Raw genomic sequence first — 16,877 nt, 5'->3', positions numbered from 1 at the left:
TAATGTTTAAAAAGGTTTACTATATAATTGGAGTAATGCTTGATCAAGTTAATCATTGCCAACATGAATCTAGGTTAAAACTTTGCAGCTCAGATTCTAAAAAAAAAAGGCGTTCTATGAAGATGATAAAACTATCAACAAATAAACATAGCAAAACCACTTTATTTGTCTATACACAATTTTAATGATCAAACACCTTCCACAGAACTACATTTACCACATCAGTCAACCTTGCTATAATACATAGGATGGCACGTCATATTTTGCAATTAGTGCTCAAGAAATGCTGGATAAAGACATCCTTTAAGAGTGAAGAGTGTTGCTTTTGGGCCTGCCAGAGGCGTACAGTAAGACATACACGACACATAGGCTTCTACATCTAAACGGAGATTACATCTTAAAGAATCCAAGCAGGAATTTTAAAAAAATGGGTAACTTCATTGCAAGAGAATGGGATGGATAGTCAAAATACACCTCATATACAAGGCACAGTTTGTTATGAACAAATGTCTTTGAATCATCATCATCATCATCATCATCATCATCATCATCATAAAAAAAAAGAAAAATAATTCAAGTATTGCAGGTCGGATAATGTGTAAATATCTGATATTGCTGAGACTGAGCTTGGCACCTTAATGCACTCATGCTCCTTAAGACTCCTTATAATATTCTGCTGGATCACATGTGCTTGAGTATATCAAGCCTCAAAAAATATATATTATAACATGATCACGATGATCTTTCTAAACACAGTTATCTCAGAAATAGATACATTTCTATAACCTGAGGAAGCAACTATAGGACATTCCTATAAAACTAACATCTATGCAGTAGCATTCTCAACAAAATAAATACTTTTTTCTTAATTTACTAATACAGCAAACCCCACAGCTTTGTGTCCAATGACAGCTTGTGCTAATGTAAGTATTACTAAGAAACTAGGGGGAAGAAAAGATTTCATAACTGAAAAGTTGATAGGGATTTGGATTCAGGTATCACATACAATTTTAACTAGTGAACAGATACTGTACTTCCTGAAAACCTAACTCTCTTTCAGCATCAGATGTCCAACACGTCTTTGCGGTCAGTCATCGTCACTTTCACTTCCAGACTCACTCAACTGGAGATCATTTTCTGGAATAAATCAAATATTAACATATTAGACACACAAAAGAGACAGCCAGACCAACCAAAATCCCCCAGCAGCCCTGAAACTCACTGAGTGTGTCAATGGTATGCTCGCTGCTCTCTTCCATGCGGCTTTGAGATGTGTTGAGAGCAGATGTGTTCTGTGGAGGGGCTGGGGGAGCTGGGGGAGCACGACTCTCGTCCTCGGAGTCGCTGCTGCTGGAACTGTCCCCACTACTGGATGAGGAGGAACTGTGGGAATCTGAGGAGCTGTCTCCACTGCTCATCTGCTCCATGTCACGCGCCTCGGCCATGAGCTCTGCACAAACACATGAAAACTTGAAGGATTCCCAAAAGAATTCAAGTCCTGGATGAAATATTTGAATGCTCCTGATCCACAATCTAATTTCTGAAGCATGAATCATAATCGCACCGTTTTTTTTTCTCATTCTGTCACCTGATCAAGTTTGGGTTCCTTGTCACTGTCGCCTTTGACTTGCTTAATTGGGGACACTCAAATTTCAACAATATTATTGATTTAACTGCACTATTGGATGAGAACTGAACTGAGCTGTACGATGACATCACTGTTTCTGGAGAACTGCTTTATAGATGCAATGAACTAATTTAATAATTGATGATCTTTACAACAGAACTGAATTAATACTGAACTAACTTCAGCTGAACAATATCTATGTTTCCATCACCCTGTTTCTATGCGCATTTTGAAGTATTGCATAGAAACGAGGGATGAAAATGCATTCTAAAATGCTTAACGTGGCTTACTGTACGAAGAAAGTCATTAAAAGACCAAACTCAGGAAACACAATACTCATAAAGCATACAATGTGCAGACAAGCAGATGAGCCCAGAATATGAAAGAACGCAAATTTATGTTCAGGGTGAGAGAGCTTGTTGGAATAGTTCTTTCTCTGTGTTTATAACAATCTAAGTGTGAGTACAGATTTGGTTTTTGTAAATCACTAAACCTGCCTGTTTTTTATTAATAATCTATAACGTATTTTATCTTTTTATAACTGTTGGTCCATCAAGCCTCATTTAAGTGTTTTCTTGGATTTCTATGGGAGGAAAACGCTTAACACATAATTAAACATGTTGCATTCATATTCTGAACTCTTCTGCATTACTGTACATACATAGTATGCTTTATTAGTTTGATGTTTACTGAGTTTGGCCTTTTAATACCACTTAAGCCACGTTACGTGTTTTTCACATTAAGGTTAAGCTGAGGGAGTTTTATTTACTGTTGGTTACTAGGTTACCAATACCACCGTCATCCGCTCAAACAACGTGATGGAAACGCACCTAATTCGTATTTGTTTTTTGTTTTTTGAGAACTTTGAAAAGATTTGCTTCACATTTGGATGGAAACCCAGCTAATGACAATATTTTCTTTCAGAGCTGATGTACAGCTGAGATTAACCGTTTGCATCATTAAACCATTTTTCTGTTATCACTATAATGCCGCCCATCTCTTGTCAGTTGCATAGATGTCTATGGAAAAAAAGCTCTCAAAAGCTCTGCTCTTTCATCAAAAATATCTTCATTTGTGTACTGAAAATGGACGAAAGTCTTACGAGTTTGTAAGAACATGAGGTTGAGTAATTAATGAAAGAATTTTCATTTTTGTGGAAATCATAATACAATTTGCCAGTTTGATTAATAGAACGTTTGAAAGAACAGAATTTATTTTAAATGTTTTATTTAATAATGTGAAAACCATTACTGTCACTATTAATAATTTTAAAGTGCCCCAGCTGAATAAAAGTGTTAATTTCTTTAACAATTCTTAATGACCCCAAACTTTTGAACAGTAGGCGTGTAACGGTACACAAAACTGACGGTCCGGTACGTACCTCGGTTTTGAAGTCACGGTTCGGTACGGATTCGGTACAGCAGTTTTACAAAATTGCTTTTTATTCATTTATATTCAACAGTGGTTTAATGAAGAAAAAAAAAGTGTCTGTAAATTCAGTTATAACTAAAAGTTTCTTAAAGATAATGCTGAAGGAAGCTCTTACTTACATATTGCTATTAAAGATTAACAACAGAGCCCAAACTATTAGCCTAAATTCAGCTGCTATTTATTTTTAGATATAATAATCAACACTCATAAGCTTCACATAAGGCAGTTTTTGCATTAAATTCGTTGATGAAATATAATCATTTAGTGGCTGTAATTTTCATGACAAGTTTATTTAAACATACATTAAATAAACAAGACACTAACAGGCTAAGTAGTATAATGAATATATATAGGCTAATATAATGAATATGTAGGCTAATATAGTGCATGTATTCAGTGAAAGAGTTGATTTCTCTAGTGAGCTAACAGCTGTGGACACTGAATGACTTCTGAGGTAAACGTGATTCTACATGACATTGTTTACAAGCTGTTTTATTGTCTTTCCGCGGTTGAAACACAGATGGAGCGATTACACGACATATGATACATTCAAGTAAGTTGTAATGTATTCTCAACATAACTTAGGAGATATTAATTTATGTTTATTCTTTAGGAAGAGATGATCACATTCACTTGCGCGCTACCACTTGAAGTTGAACTGATACGCGTCTATCAGTCACGTCACATTAAAGAGCGTTAAAACCACATTTATTGTTTGAATTTCGTGATAAAATGGACTGAATACTCAATATGTTCGTGTGGAAACTCGGATTGACGTGTGTTCCGCGCTTAAAACAAGCCGACTGTTAACTGTTAAAGATTGCATTCATAACCGTTCGGTACACGCGCGCACCATAACGAAAGCCCTGTACCGAAACGGTTCAATACGAATACGTGTACAGTTACACACCTAGTAGTGTATATCTTAATTTTAGGGATGCACAATATATCGGCCACCATATCGGTATTGGCCGATATATGTTAATTTTTAATGTTATCGTTATTGGCCCGATAAGAAAATTTAGCTGATAAATAATGGATTTTTTCCTTCAGCTGAGACACTTCAGATGCGCACTATTCACCATGATGGTTTTGAATTGCTTGAAATATGATTGGAATCACTTCAAAAAGGAAAATACAGTTAAGAGCAACATGTGCAGCGCAAGACTGTAATTGTAATGACTGTAATGAGAACATTATAATTGTGTGCTTGGGATATGGCTTTTAATGGTGAGACTTTTGCACTGCACATGTTGCTCTTAACTCTATTTTCATTTTTGAAGAGCCTGTAATCAGGCTCTTAAAAATGTGGATTTACATTTAAAGGGGTGGTAAACCACGATTTCACTATTCTAACTTTAGCTAACGTGTAATGTTGCTGCTTGAGCATAAACAACATCTGCAAAGTTACAACGTTCAAAGTTTAAAGCAAAGGGAGATATTTGCTTTTAAAGAAATCAGTTTCTAAGAACTACAGCAAACGGCCAGCAGGCGACTACACACATTCCTCCAGGGTTGGTGACATCAACAGGCTCAATATTTACATAAACCCCTCCTCCGAGAATATTAAATAAGGGAGGGTGAGGCCATTTTGTATCGCGGCGCTGTTGTGGTATAGTTAGGCTGGAGTGTTGGTGCCGCGATGCCGAGGAAACGCTGTTATTTTCATCCGGATTGCAGGTCTGGGGTACTTGCTCTGTTCAGCCTTCCTTGGGACGGGGGTGCGTTGCAGAGCGTTTAACTTACAGCATGTTATATGCACGTGTGTTTGAGTAAGCGGGGAATCAGGCGCGCGCAGGGCTCCCTGCAGCACATCTAACAGAGGAAAACATCCACCGTCTTCGCGATTTCAATGCCAGATTTGCACAACGTCAGCTGCGTGAAAAATACACTGCCGGTGCGTGGATGCACGACGCGCGCACTGCACATTTCACGGAGGACAACAAAAACTTCCACAAACTTCGCGAGTTCAATGCAGGATATGCACCACGGCTTGTCCTGAAAGCTGGATTTACAAACAAAAGCTGTTTACGGGCCACAACCTGTAAGTCTGATTTATTTTTCATCGATGTGTTTTCCTGTAATAGGTTGTAGCAAGGAAGTAAACAGATGACAACGCTGTTCTGCAAACCAGTCTGTTAAATGCTCATTCATACTTAACGTTATCCGACGAACACCTAACGTTACAAACACTAACGTTAAAATCTCAACAGCGAACCTGACATTAGTGTAAATGATTCTTTGATTAGAGCTTTTATGTATTGTTTATCTACAGGCATGCTAAACATGGTTCTGTGTGTGATTTGGCTAACTTAGCCAGTGCTTAGTGTTCGTTTTGGGTTAGTTCTTGCGACAGATATTTGGCTATAATCGTTCTAAAAATACAAAAGTTAAAGTGCCATTCAGTAGCGATCATTATAGATCCGCAGTCTTTACTCTTGAGGACTGAACAGGTTCTGCTCGATCATCTTCACTCAAATGTTCTGGGTCTGATTCGGGCTCATATGGTTTTATTGACGCCGTTGTTTCTAATACTGAGTGACCAAAGCACAGCCTCCGGTAAGGGGCGTGACGTTTCCGACAAACGTACACTGCGGTTAGCGAATCACAACACACTGGGCCAGCTAACCAATCAGAGCCCACTGCGTATTTTTGAGGGACTGGCTTCATACAACCCGGAAAGCATCAGACCGTTTTACAAGGAGGGACAGAGCAGTGTAGAATAAAGGTCAAATATATGAAAAATAAGGCAATTTTTTTTAAAACGAAGCATGAACACATGTTACAGTGCACCCCACAAACACAGTCAAGCCTTCAAAAGAATGTGTTTTACCACCCCTTTAATCGGCCAATATATTGGTTATCATCTTTCAAATATAAAGAATTATCGGTTATCAGTATCAGCCAAATCGGTCATATCAACATCCCTACTCAATTTTCATGTTTTTGGTTCATCAAGCTGGTGTCCTGCTGATTGTAATACTTAATCTAAACAAAAACCTTGTTTCCTATTCTTTCCATGCAGGTTTTAGCAAGACATTACCTCGCTCAATATCATCCATGGGAGATGATGGAGACATTTTCTCCTTGGGGGGAGAGCTCTTGCTACTGGATGGAGCCTTGCTTCCACTGCCTGTCTTCATCTGCTGACTGAGTCTGCTGGTTTGCTGCTCCAGCCGTGACTGAATCTTACTGCTTCCCTCAGCCCTACAAGGAAAGGAGAAAATAACACTTTATTTACTTAACATAAGTTTTAAAAGAAATATATCAAGAAATAAGTTATAAATCCATATGACTCGGAACACAAAAGTGTTGTTATTACCTGGTCTTCTTGACCGCAATGTTACTGTTGAGTTTCTCCAGGCGATACTCTCCTGTGTCATGGTTAACAATGAGAATACATTCTTTCATATAAGGTCTTTTGGAACCTTTAAACACGGTAACAGGTGCTGTGGATCCCTGTAAAGTTTGATGAGAGAGAAAAAGATTCAGCTGCTAAATCATCCGTGCTACATAAAAGAACTGCTTTGCAGAATAAGATTATCAAACCTACCTCCAAGTTTGGTAGTGTGATTGTAACTTGCTCTCCTTTGCCCACTTCCAGCTCCCCCTCACATGTCGTGTCTATGGAGGCTGGTTTGAAATCATCTATGTACAGGAAGAAAACATTAATATTTCACAACAATCAGATGAGCAATTGCAGACTTAAGTAGTGCAGTACTAATAGTAGTGCAGACTTAAGTAGTGCAGTACTAATGTTGAACCTACAGAGGGCGCGTGTGTTCTATTATAATGTAAAGTCATTAATACCTCATGAATTAAACGTTGCACAAGATTTACTTTTAAACCACAGATTCTCAGCCGAGAGAAAATAGTGTTCGTTTAGGATGTTTCCATTATAAGCACAAATACAGATGCTTTTTTTTTTATAATCCCCTAACAACATTACATACAAAGCTGATTTTTATACAGCAAGGTGGAAAAGCACATAGCTGCCTTCTCATATGCCTGTGCGTTTTGTTTAAAAACAACGCATGGTTTCAGTATCAACGTACAAAACAGCTCCTTTTCTTTTTCAAAATATGTTTTCTAAAAATACGTTTATATTAATATTCTAATATACAGATAACAATGTAAAAGATACAACTTACATCGTACCGTGTGGAATGCACTTTTGGGTTGTTTCTCAAAAGTTTCGCCTAGTTTGAGAACGTGCTCTTGACTGTCAAAGTTTGAATATGCTGTTCCATTCATTCTAATCACAATTTTCAACCATATATTAGCAGTTTTCAACTTTCTACTTGATTCGATACCATCTAAGGCAGAAATAGACACCTCACTTCTGGACCCGCTGCTTGCGCTTGCAACGCTGTGATTGGCTGCGTTTCTGCTCTTGGTTACGCCTCATTGGAGTTCTTCTTCACTGTAATTGGATAAGAAAACTGTCAGTCAACGCTAACGCAACGTCAGACGGAAGTGTCTTTTTTTACCCTACTACCGCATGAGCGCCCTCTAGTGCTCTATAAGAAAATTGTCTCTTTTTTGTCACACAGGCTGAACAAAAATGTGCAATAGTAACATAAAATAATTATATGAATAAGTATGGCATATTGAACCGTAGTTTAAGTCCAAAATAAATATTTTTGAAGGTATGTTCAAAGCTGGTACTTGGATAAGAGCGTGATAAATTCCTAATGCCTTATCAATTATATTAAATTATAATTATATTATAATAATAGACTTCCTTTTGATTATGGTACAGCATGAAGGTGCGATTACGTAATTTACGTGGTTTAATATAATTGTGTTATTTGATTTCCTTTCAGTAGCTTATTTGGAGGTCGACACTATAGCCGGTTCATTTTCCAACAGCATGTGTCCTCGACGCGTCGTCTCTAGGAAAACAACTGACTCGCGCGTAATGTAAGTATGGGCATCCATTGAACTGTCATTGGTCCTGTAGTTATCTGGATATTAATGAGTCGGATGTGAATGTGACTCACGGCGTTTATTAAATATAACAGCGCAGATTAAATGAACGGACTGTCGCGTTTTCACGTTTTGAGCGAGGTTTCCAATTCAACAAGCGTCCTTCAGTTTAGTCAGCTTCTGCGAGTCTTCGGCTTTAATTTCATACGTTACCTCATAGTGGGTAATTAAAGCAGCAGCGTTACTATAGGGTGCCATTAATAAACTGACATAAAGTAAGTAACCATAAAGTCTATGAATCGGGAATACTGAAGTTACATGCGTGATCATAAAAAGTCAATAGAGATTGAGATTGGGGCAGTAGAAGCATGCGATTGGTGTGAGTTGGTTAGCAGGTTGCTGGGTGACTGTCTTCGCTCTGGAAATTTGTCATTATTAGATTATTTGGCTGTTCTGCATTTGTTTTCATGACCTGATGATATGCTGAGAATGCACTACACATTCATTTAACTGTGTATATTTGGATGATGATCCAAAAGTTTGAGAATCAGGGATTTAACATAGTTTATTTAAACCTGAAATGTAATGATTTTGAAACAAAGATTTTTTAAAATAAAGAAATTATGATGTTAAATTAACAAATAGGCTACTTTAAATTCTGCAGCTCGCAGGTTTTTATAGGTGGCATTGATCATGCAAAAAGGTCATATTTTTGACAGCTCTTTGTAACTCGTAGAAATAGATCATTCTTAATGAAAGAAAATTGTGGTAAAAAAGTGCACAATAAAATAATTTTCTCTTCAAGTGTTGGCCACTGCCAGGTGATAGGGGAGAGTGGGGTAAGATAAGCCATTTTTTACTTACATGGTCCTCAAGATAAGAGAAAATGTGATTTTTGCTATCATTTTAAATGATCAGAAATGATCATCTATGACAGTGGGTTCTAAAAATATGGCTGCTTATAAAAAGGGCGTTCCTCTGGCTCAATTTACCCCATGTTAGGGTAAGTTGATCCGAGTCAATGGGTAAGTTGCACCATCTGGGTGTAAACCGATCTTCTAATTGAATCTGAATCAAACCTATGTGAAAGTGTAAAGATAATTTACCTCTTTAAAAAACACCCTCGTCAAATTTTCTTTTACAAATAGTCATATTTATGTTTGTAAAGCTAACTTAAACAACATTCATCCAACCAACCAAAATTAAGTTGAAATTTCAATATCTTTAATTGGTTGCATTTCTGAAACAATATGTTGAACACTAAAGTTAGAACCGTCCCCAAAACAGACTAAACTGAGTTTGTTGAGTAAAATTAAATAAAACTAATCAACTTTAGTCAAAAGGTTCTTGGCATGGTAGTTTTTCTGCAATGTTGAACATGTTAGGCCATTATGGGACTACAGGTGGAAAGATATTATGATTATTAAGCATCTTCTGGGTCTTATCAGAGAAGGATTTGGTGTAGGCTACTTGTACATCGTTCCTATCAAATAAACTCAAAAACATTTTTTTAAAGAAAATGATAAACTAAACCAGTTGTGTAACATTGCATCAAAATTGTACCAGTTTATACTTTAGAGATTTAACTTAGAGGAACTGTATGTAAGAAATGTATTTCAATTAATAATAAAATGGCCCTGATATGTCTCTAGACATTAAGAAATCATGTTAATTTCAAATACTTATATCACTGACAACAGTTGTCCGGCCAGGATATTGTCATTTAAAAGTGAGGTTGCAGCCCTCAACCGATGTTGATGTTGATATGTTGTGTTTTGGCCTGAAGCGCCACCCTCCACCTGTCTACCAATCACGAAGTCAGTAGTGTTTCGGCATTCCGGGTTGCCAGCTCTGCTCTAGTTACCACAGCTGCAGCTACACACTTGTAGCAGCCTACGTTCCTGCTGGATCCTGCAGCATATCTGGCAACCTTGCGTCAGGGGGGAGGGCGAGAGGGGATACACTTAATTTGAAAGTGATTGCAGTACCAGTTTTGGCCACAATCCTACATACAGTTCCTTTAATTACAGTGCCTTATGGTGGGGTAAGTTAAAACGCTGGCTCAATTTACCCCACATCATTTGGATCACTTTGCCCCATAGCTGCCATTTTGGATAAAACTAGCTAGCTTACCAATTCAGGCTAATTAGCTAAATGATTTGTGTGGTTTTATATATTGCTAAATCCCTGATATGGATCATAAATATTTTAGACCTGGACAAATTTGCTTTGATGCAACAGCCATTACATCTGTTGTGCTTAAATTTTACTTTGACAGTTTTTAAAGTAAATGTGTTCCTTCCACTCCTCCCATGTGCTTCTCATTTTCACAGTCTGGCAGAAATGAGTGTACAGTTGCCAAAATAATGGGGGTGGGTCAATTTACCCACTGGCTCATCTTACCCCACTCCCCTCTATACACATACATTGTAGACTCAGCAATGGTGGACAGATCATGATTGTTCTCCATTAAATGATTGGCTGAGATCAGGACTCCTGTCCACACAGACTGCATTATCTAAGTAATGGTCATCAGGGGAGTCATTACAGAATTGCTGTTCTTTGCTCAGTTGCTTACTGAACAAATAAAGTTGTCTATAATTTTAATGAGAGCTAACAGCTGTTCTTGCAGAGAAGGTTTAAGAAACGTTTGCTATGTAGTAGTGACACAGCAAAATTACGTTTTTACAGAAACACAGCCTAAAGGCTTAATTTAGCCTAAAATCAAGTCTCTATATGCTGTTCAGGGTGTTGTGTTCACGGATGATAAACCAGTCATAGTTACGTTTTTTGGCAATAAGCCACGACTCAATATATCAGCCAAACAAATTTGACATATTGCTACTCTAGCAACAATTTCTTTAGGTCATGGCGAAATGTGTCTGCACTTCTGACATGAATACCTGTTGTAGCATATCCACATTGTCTGCACAAAATAGACACGGACATGTGGAGAAACGCCAACTGTTTTGGACGATAATTTTGGCCCGACTGCTTAAATTATTATAATGTTTTGTTGTTGTTGTTGTTGTTGTTGTTGCTATCTCGATGGAATAGTTTCAGTTGCTGAAATTTCGGTGCATTACTGCAATTTAGCAGGGTTAAAAAGATTGTTTGGTCATGTCACTATACATCATTTGGGATTAAAGGCACACTATGTAGTTTTCGCCGCTAGAGGCCGCCTATTCAAAACAAAGGCGTAGCTTGATGACGCCAAGATTGAGCGCGGAATCTTGGGAGTTGTAGTCTTCATCTCACAGCCGGTGGAAAAGAATTGGGACAGGACGCGGGCAGAAATCATGTTCATTGATAAGATTTATTAACATTACTGTAGTATGAAGCTGAGCAGGGCCGAGTGTTGTGGGAGCTGAACAAGGTCGCTGAAGCGCTTGCTATTGAGAGACAAGCACAATAATTTGTTTTCTGTCAATAAGTATCTCCCAACAGTTGTTTCCTTGTTTAATAAAACATAAAATATATTTAAGCGTCTTTGGTGTTTCCATGGTTTCTACAGAATAAAACCGGAAATCGAGGGTAATGAGGGTATGATGTCACGTTCCATGTCCTGGTTAAAATTACATTACTTATTTCTCTGGATTTAAACATTCTTGGAAACATTTGGGATAATGTAAGTACACAAGTCAACAAAATATATAACAAAAATCGTATATATTGGGCCTTTAAACAAAAATTCTAGCTCCCCCCAAAGGAGGCTAGTGAGACAAATAAGATCCAAATAATAAAGAAAGCACATTTGCCTATTTTAGTTTTGTATATAAAACAAAACCTAAACTAAATTGTGTTTAGCTATAGATTACATTAACTAAAAACGAGTGGTGGGCTGTTATCGGCATTAACGTGCTGCGTTAACGTGAGACTCTTATCGGGCGTTAAAAAATATCGGCGTTAATCTATTCTCAAAGTTGGGTTGGGAGCTGGGTCTATACTACTCAAGCTACGATGACTTTCACCTTGATATTTTAGTCGTCAAAAATATCCATATTTCGCTATGTATCGATACTGAAATATCTGAAACGATACGATACTCATTTTCTATATCAGCTGCGCTCTCGTCTTCTCTCCGACCGACAGCGAGTTGACATGCACCCGCCTCCTCTCATTCAGTCCGTTTAATCCTCTGAACATTGCAAACGCGTGTTCTGCTGGAGTTTTCTTTAGCGTGTTAGTATTGGTATGACCGGTCTGAATTTTGCTCGGGGTTGCACATAACATTAATTCTACTAATTCCCGCAGATTTTCGCGCTGGCATCTGAAGCGCACACACACATACCACAATAAAGCCGCCTCATACATACAGGTGCAAAAATGAGCTCCTTTTTCCAGTTTATTAATGGTCAAATACACTCAAGAATGTCTCAATGCCCATCTTGGTGAGTTTTAACGTAAACACAGTCGTAACCAGCTCACAGGAACAGTGGGATCCATGCGTGCGTCAGGTCTTAAAGGGACAGAAGTTATTTATCATTCAAACTACAAAAAGACAAACGATCACTTACGAGCACACATATTCTGAATGCCTCAGAATCATTCAGAATTCAAATGAGCCATTTTAATCTAGATTAATTCCAAGATTACAGTGAGATTAATCTAGATTAAAAAAAATGTATCTATGCCCACCACTACTAAAAACACATTAAATGACCTTGACATGTATCGTTTTCACTAGCAGAAAACGTGGCAGGAGAGCGAGAGCTGCAAGGACAGATGAGCTCACTCTGAGCTCATTTGCATATCTCATGTAGATTACATATACTTTGAGTGTTTTATTTATACAAACTCTTAATGTTCTATAACCGTATGTTGCTTAGATGCAAATTACATTTTATAGCTACTGTTTGTTTTGCCTAAAGTCAAGTGTGGATCTCTGGAAGATTTGCCACTGCCGAAAGAACGTATCATATCAGTCTGGCCTTGCCCTTGATACGTGGCATGTCGCTTTATCTCAAGAGACGGAATAATCAGAAATGCTACTAAAACAGTTTCACAACTACAATACCACATGACATTGTAATGTTATGATGATGGAATTTAGGCAGAGCATGATGATGACTAAAGCATCATGATGATGAGGGTGATGATGACATCATCAGCATAATTAGTTTTACAGTTTTTCATCTGAGGCTCATGACAAATGAGTCAAGTTTGCTATAATGCAAAGGGGCCAAATTGGTCCTCCTCTTGTGCTGTACATAGCTCTGACACAATACATCTCATTCTGCGGCTCTACGATAATGCCCTTTGGTGTGTTTGTATCGTTTTGATAAACTAGGTCACCTTATCAGTAGGAAGGACCAATATGTGTCGGGATGTTTTATTTGATTTTGAAAATGTAATTTGAATTTTTTTGAATTGAAAATGCCTGTTGTAATTCAAGAATTTAAATAACCTTGAGGCACAATTTAATTTTAAATTTGCAAAATGTCAGGAAGGTAATAGGCTTTATTCACTGTTGAGTCCAAAGTGCATTATGCACAACTGCTCTGCTCAGATGTAATTTTATATAAAATTATAATATCAGCACTTAATAGGCTTTTTGCTTTTACTGTTCATAGCTGATGTTAAAGATCTTTTCTTCCATATCGAAAAAAGTAAATGGGTGGAACATAGTTCTATATGCATCGGTTATTGATTGGATTTTGAGATGTGAGCGTTGCGTTCAGAAATTGAGGCAGATTAACATGAGCTTGCAGGGACGGGTTTAAAGGGATAGTTCACCCAAAAATGAAAATTAGCCCATGATTTACTCACTCTCAAGTCATCCGAGGTGTATATGACATTCTTCTTTCAGACGAATAAAATCTAATCTGAGTTATATTAAAAATGTTCTGGCTAATCCAAGCAAATAGCAGTAATAGTTGCTCTGTTTTTGAAGTCCATAAAAAATGCATCTGTCCGTCAAATAACGTGCTCCACGCGGCTCCGGGGTGTTAATAAAGGCCGAATCGATGCGTTTGTGTAAGAAAAATATCCATATTTAAAAATGTATTTAATTTTTTTTTGGCTTTGCATCAGCCGTCCCCGCGCCATCACTTCCAGCAAATAAGGTCAAAATACATGCAAAATACCAGCGCGATCATAGATATATACATAGATTCCTCATTAGTGCCGGCGCGGATAGGTCGAATGAGGCATCTACGTATATATATCTTTGATCGTGCTAGTATTTTGACCTTATTCGCCGGAAGTTATGTCGCTGGGAAAACTAGATGACATTTGTCTGATAAGAGGTAAAAAAATAACAAATACTGTTCGGTTTCTCGCAGAAACCGATCGTTTCATGTCTTAAGACATCAATGTGTCCCCACGAGCTGCATGTTTTTAATAAGGATTCATATGTCTATGTGTTTTTACTCTCATTGCTCTCATAGTCTAAAATATCCCCATTGACATGCATTATACGACTATCACACTGCAACGGTTGGAGTTAAAAAATCTTAATTTGTGTTCTACTGAAGAAACAAAGACACCTACATCTTGGATGCCATGGGGGTAAGCAGATAAACATAACAATTTCGTTTTTGGGTGAACTATCCCTTTAAGCAGTCTAAATGATTGGAGAAGTTTGGAGAGAAATCGTTATGCCTTTTTTTTTTTACAGTGAAACCTTTTATATGTATCTCAGTTTACTGTATCAGCGGAGGCATGCAGTACATCTTATTTAGACAGACTGCGGTTTCTTTTAGTTGTTTTTTTTACAATATCACAGTCACCTGGATGTCTTGAATCAAATCTGTGTTTTTTCATAGTTGTTTTGATAAACCGAAGGCCATCAAGGGGTTAGTAATGCATTCAATGTGCAGTTTTATATTCTCTCTACATCAAGGCTGATGAAAATAAAGCCTTAATTTTCAGAGATGAAATGGCCACATTGTTGGTCGCAAAATCATCCATGGCTGTTGCCGGGCCTCATCTGCATAGCGTTCAGCAAATGCTTTGAATATTCTGCATCATAATAGTACCGGTGCTTCATATATGCTGAAAGGGCTTGTTAAGACCCCTTTTGTTGTGTAAATACCGATGCCATTGAGGAGTTCAGCTCTTCCTCCTGTTTTACATAAAGTTGACTTTGAATCAACGCCCTATTAATTCAATTAAATCAATTAATAAGAACCATTCTGACCAAATATGGGCCATTTCCAGGTACCACGCACTTCCTGAAAATGGATGAAGCCATTTACAAAAAGCAATTGTAATGATTAGTAGTCATTACATTGCTATTAAATATCTTGACTCTTTCAAGGCAAGCCGATGACGACAATGTCACCCTCATTTAAAAAGGTTTTAAAGAGACTTTTACACAAAGATTTAACTTCTAAAGTTTCTTAAACTATAAAATCTAAATAAATGCATTAATATTAAAACAATTTAATTGAAGTAAACAAGCAACATTGTGAAATGAGTTTACTGTTGTGCAGAGCCCCGGAGGACAAACAGCCTTATATTAGGAGCGAAAAACACTGTTTATGCTGTGCAAAATTAATGTGAGCTGTGATGTTTTGTTTGGACGGTGTACAAGGATTTTGTGTGCAGACCGTGCAGTTTCCCCATGCATAAAAGACAAATTCTAATTTGATTGTGAATAAACTATAAAAACATAATTTGGGTAATATTGAATGTGGTAAATCTGAAAGTGATGACATTTACTGGAATGTGCAGATTACATTATTGTTTTTTGTGTAACATCCTTTTGTATAGCATGTAACAATGTTTGAGTATATTTGGATCTTTTAAGAAGAAAACTCACCTTCATGATGCCAATGTGCTCTGGGTGGATGCGAGGGGACTGCTGCTGTGTTCTGGGTCATTTCTAGAATGTTCTAGGATGGGTGGTTGGAACTTACTATGGTTTTCTGGGTTATTACTAGAGTGTTGTGGGTGGTTGCTAGGGCATTGCCAGGGTTTTCTGGGTCATTTCTATGGCATTCTGGGTGGTTGATAGGGTGTTCTGGGTCATTTCTAGGGTATTCTGGGTAGTTGCGCTAAGTTGTTAAGCACTCATCAGGGTTTTTCACACCTGTAACACTTGGTCATTCTAAACCCCGGGTAAACAGAATCCTGGGTTATCCTGCTACACGTTTCACACTGCTCATAATTACTAGTTATTCATAAGCTGACATTTCACACTGTACATTTCTAAATCCAGGGTTAATGTCGTTCTTATTTTCATATATGCGGTGACAGTGTCATTGATTGGATGAGCGCTTTTAACCCAGAGCGCTTTTAACACTTGTATTTAGAAGTGGGGTTAGTGTCGCTTTTTACCCGGGTTATGAAACCTCTGGAGCAGGGTTTGCACCAATTCTGCAGTGTTAACCCCGCATTGTGGTGCCAAACCTGTACAATGTAAAACGATGCCGTGTTAGAATGTTAAAGCTGGACGCTTAGCAACAGACAACCAATCGCGTACATATTTTCTGCTTTGGACAGTCACGGAAAAACTGCACATTTTGTATAAACACTAAACAGTAAATTCAGCTTTTGAGAGGAAAAATGTCAAATGCTGACAGAAAACACGACAATTTGAGTGAAGAAGAGACGGTTTCATTCTTACCTTTTATACGTTAACTATTTCAAATAAAAAAAATTGAAAAGCCCTCAAGTTTAGCAACGCAATGCGGGAACCACGGGTAAAAATCAGTGCTAACCCCCCTTCTAAATTACAAGTGTGAAACGTTCCTTTACCCGGGGTTAAAAGCGGTGTTTAGAACGCGATAACCCAGGGTTAAGCGCAGTGTGAAATGCCCTATTAGTCTGTATTATCTATGGCTTGGATCCAGTATTTAGTCCGTGTATTTTTTGCCAATTTTATTAGTCCATTCATTAGAAAGTACACCTCTAAAAGCTGCAGAATGTTTTGACTTTCTCCATG

The 16,877-nt window shown here is 37.7% G+C and overlaps 2 protein-coding genes across 3 annotated transcripts in view; one reads left to right on the top strand and one right to left on the bottom strand.

The window, feature by feature from the left end:
- Positions 1 to 144: 144 nt before the first annotated feature.
- On the bottom strand, positions 145 to 7,429 carry eaf2 (ELL associated factor 2). Its single transcript, XM_079821096.1, has 6 exons — positions 7,210 to 7,429; positions 6,612 to 6,706; positions 6,381 to 6,517; positions 6,102 to 6,265; positions 1,223 to 1,450; positions 145 to 1,137 (listed from the first exon to the last, which is right to left on the bottom strand). The coding sequence occupies exons 1-6, from the start codon at positions 7,310 to 7,312 to the stop codon at positions 1,088 to 1,090; spliced, it is 777 nt and encodes a 258-aa protein (XP_079677222.1). The 5' UTR covers positions 7,313 to 7,429; the 3' UTR covers positions 145 to 1,087.
- A 472-nt stretch (positions 7,430 to 7,901) lies between these two features.
- The window catches only part of arhgef49 (Rho guanine nucleotide exchange factor 49), a 50,636-nt gene continuing 41,660 nt past the window's right edge, over positions 7,902 to 16,877 (top strand). Inside the window, exon 1 of one of the 2 annotated variants that reach the window (XM_079822578.1) lies at positions 7,902 to 7,981. The gene's annotated coding sequence lies outside the window, so the exon portion shown is untranslated. The remainder of the gene's footprint in view (positions 7,982 to 16,877) is intronic. The other variant, XM_079822576.1, reaches the window with a different exon arrangement.

Source organism: Gobio gobio, assembly GCF_949357685.1.
Source record: "Gobio gobio genome assembly, chromosome: 7".
Lineage (NCBI taxonomy): Eukaryota > Metazoa > Chordata > Actinopteri > Cypriniformes > Gobionidae > Gobio > Gobio gobio.
This window is presented reverse-complemented; position numbering and strand designations above follow the sequence as displayed.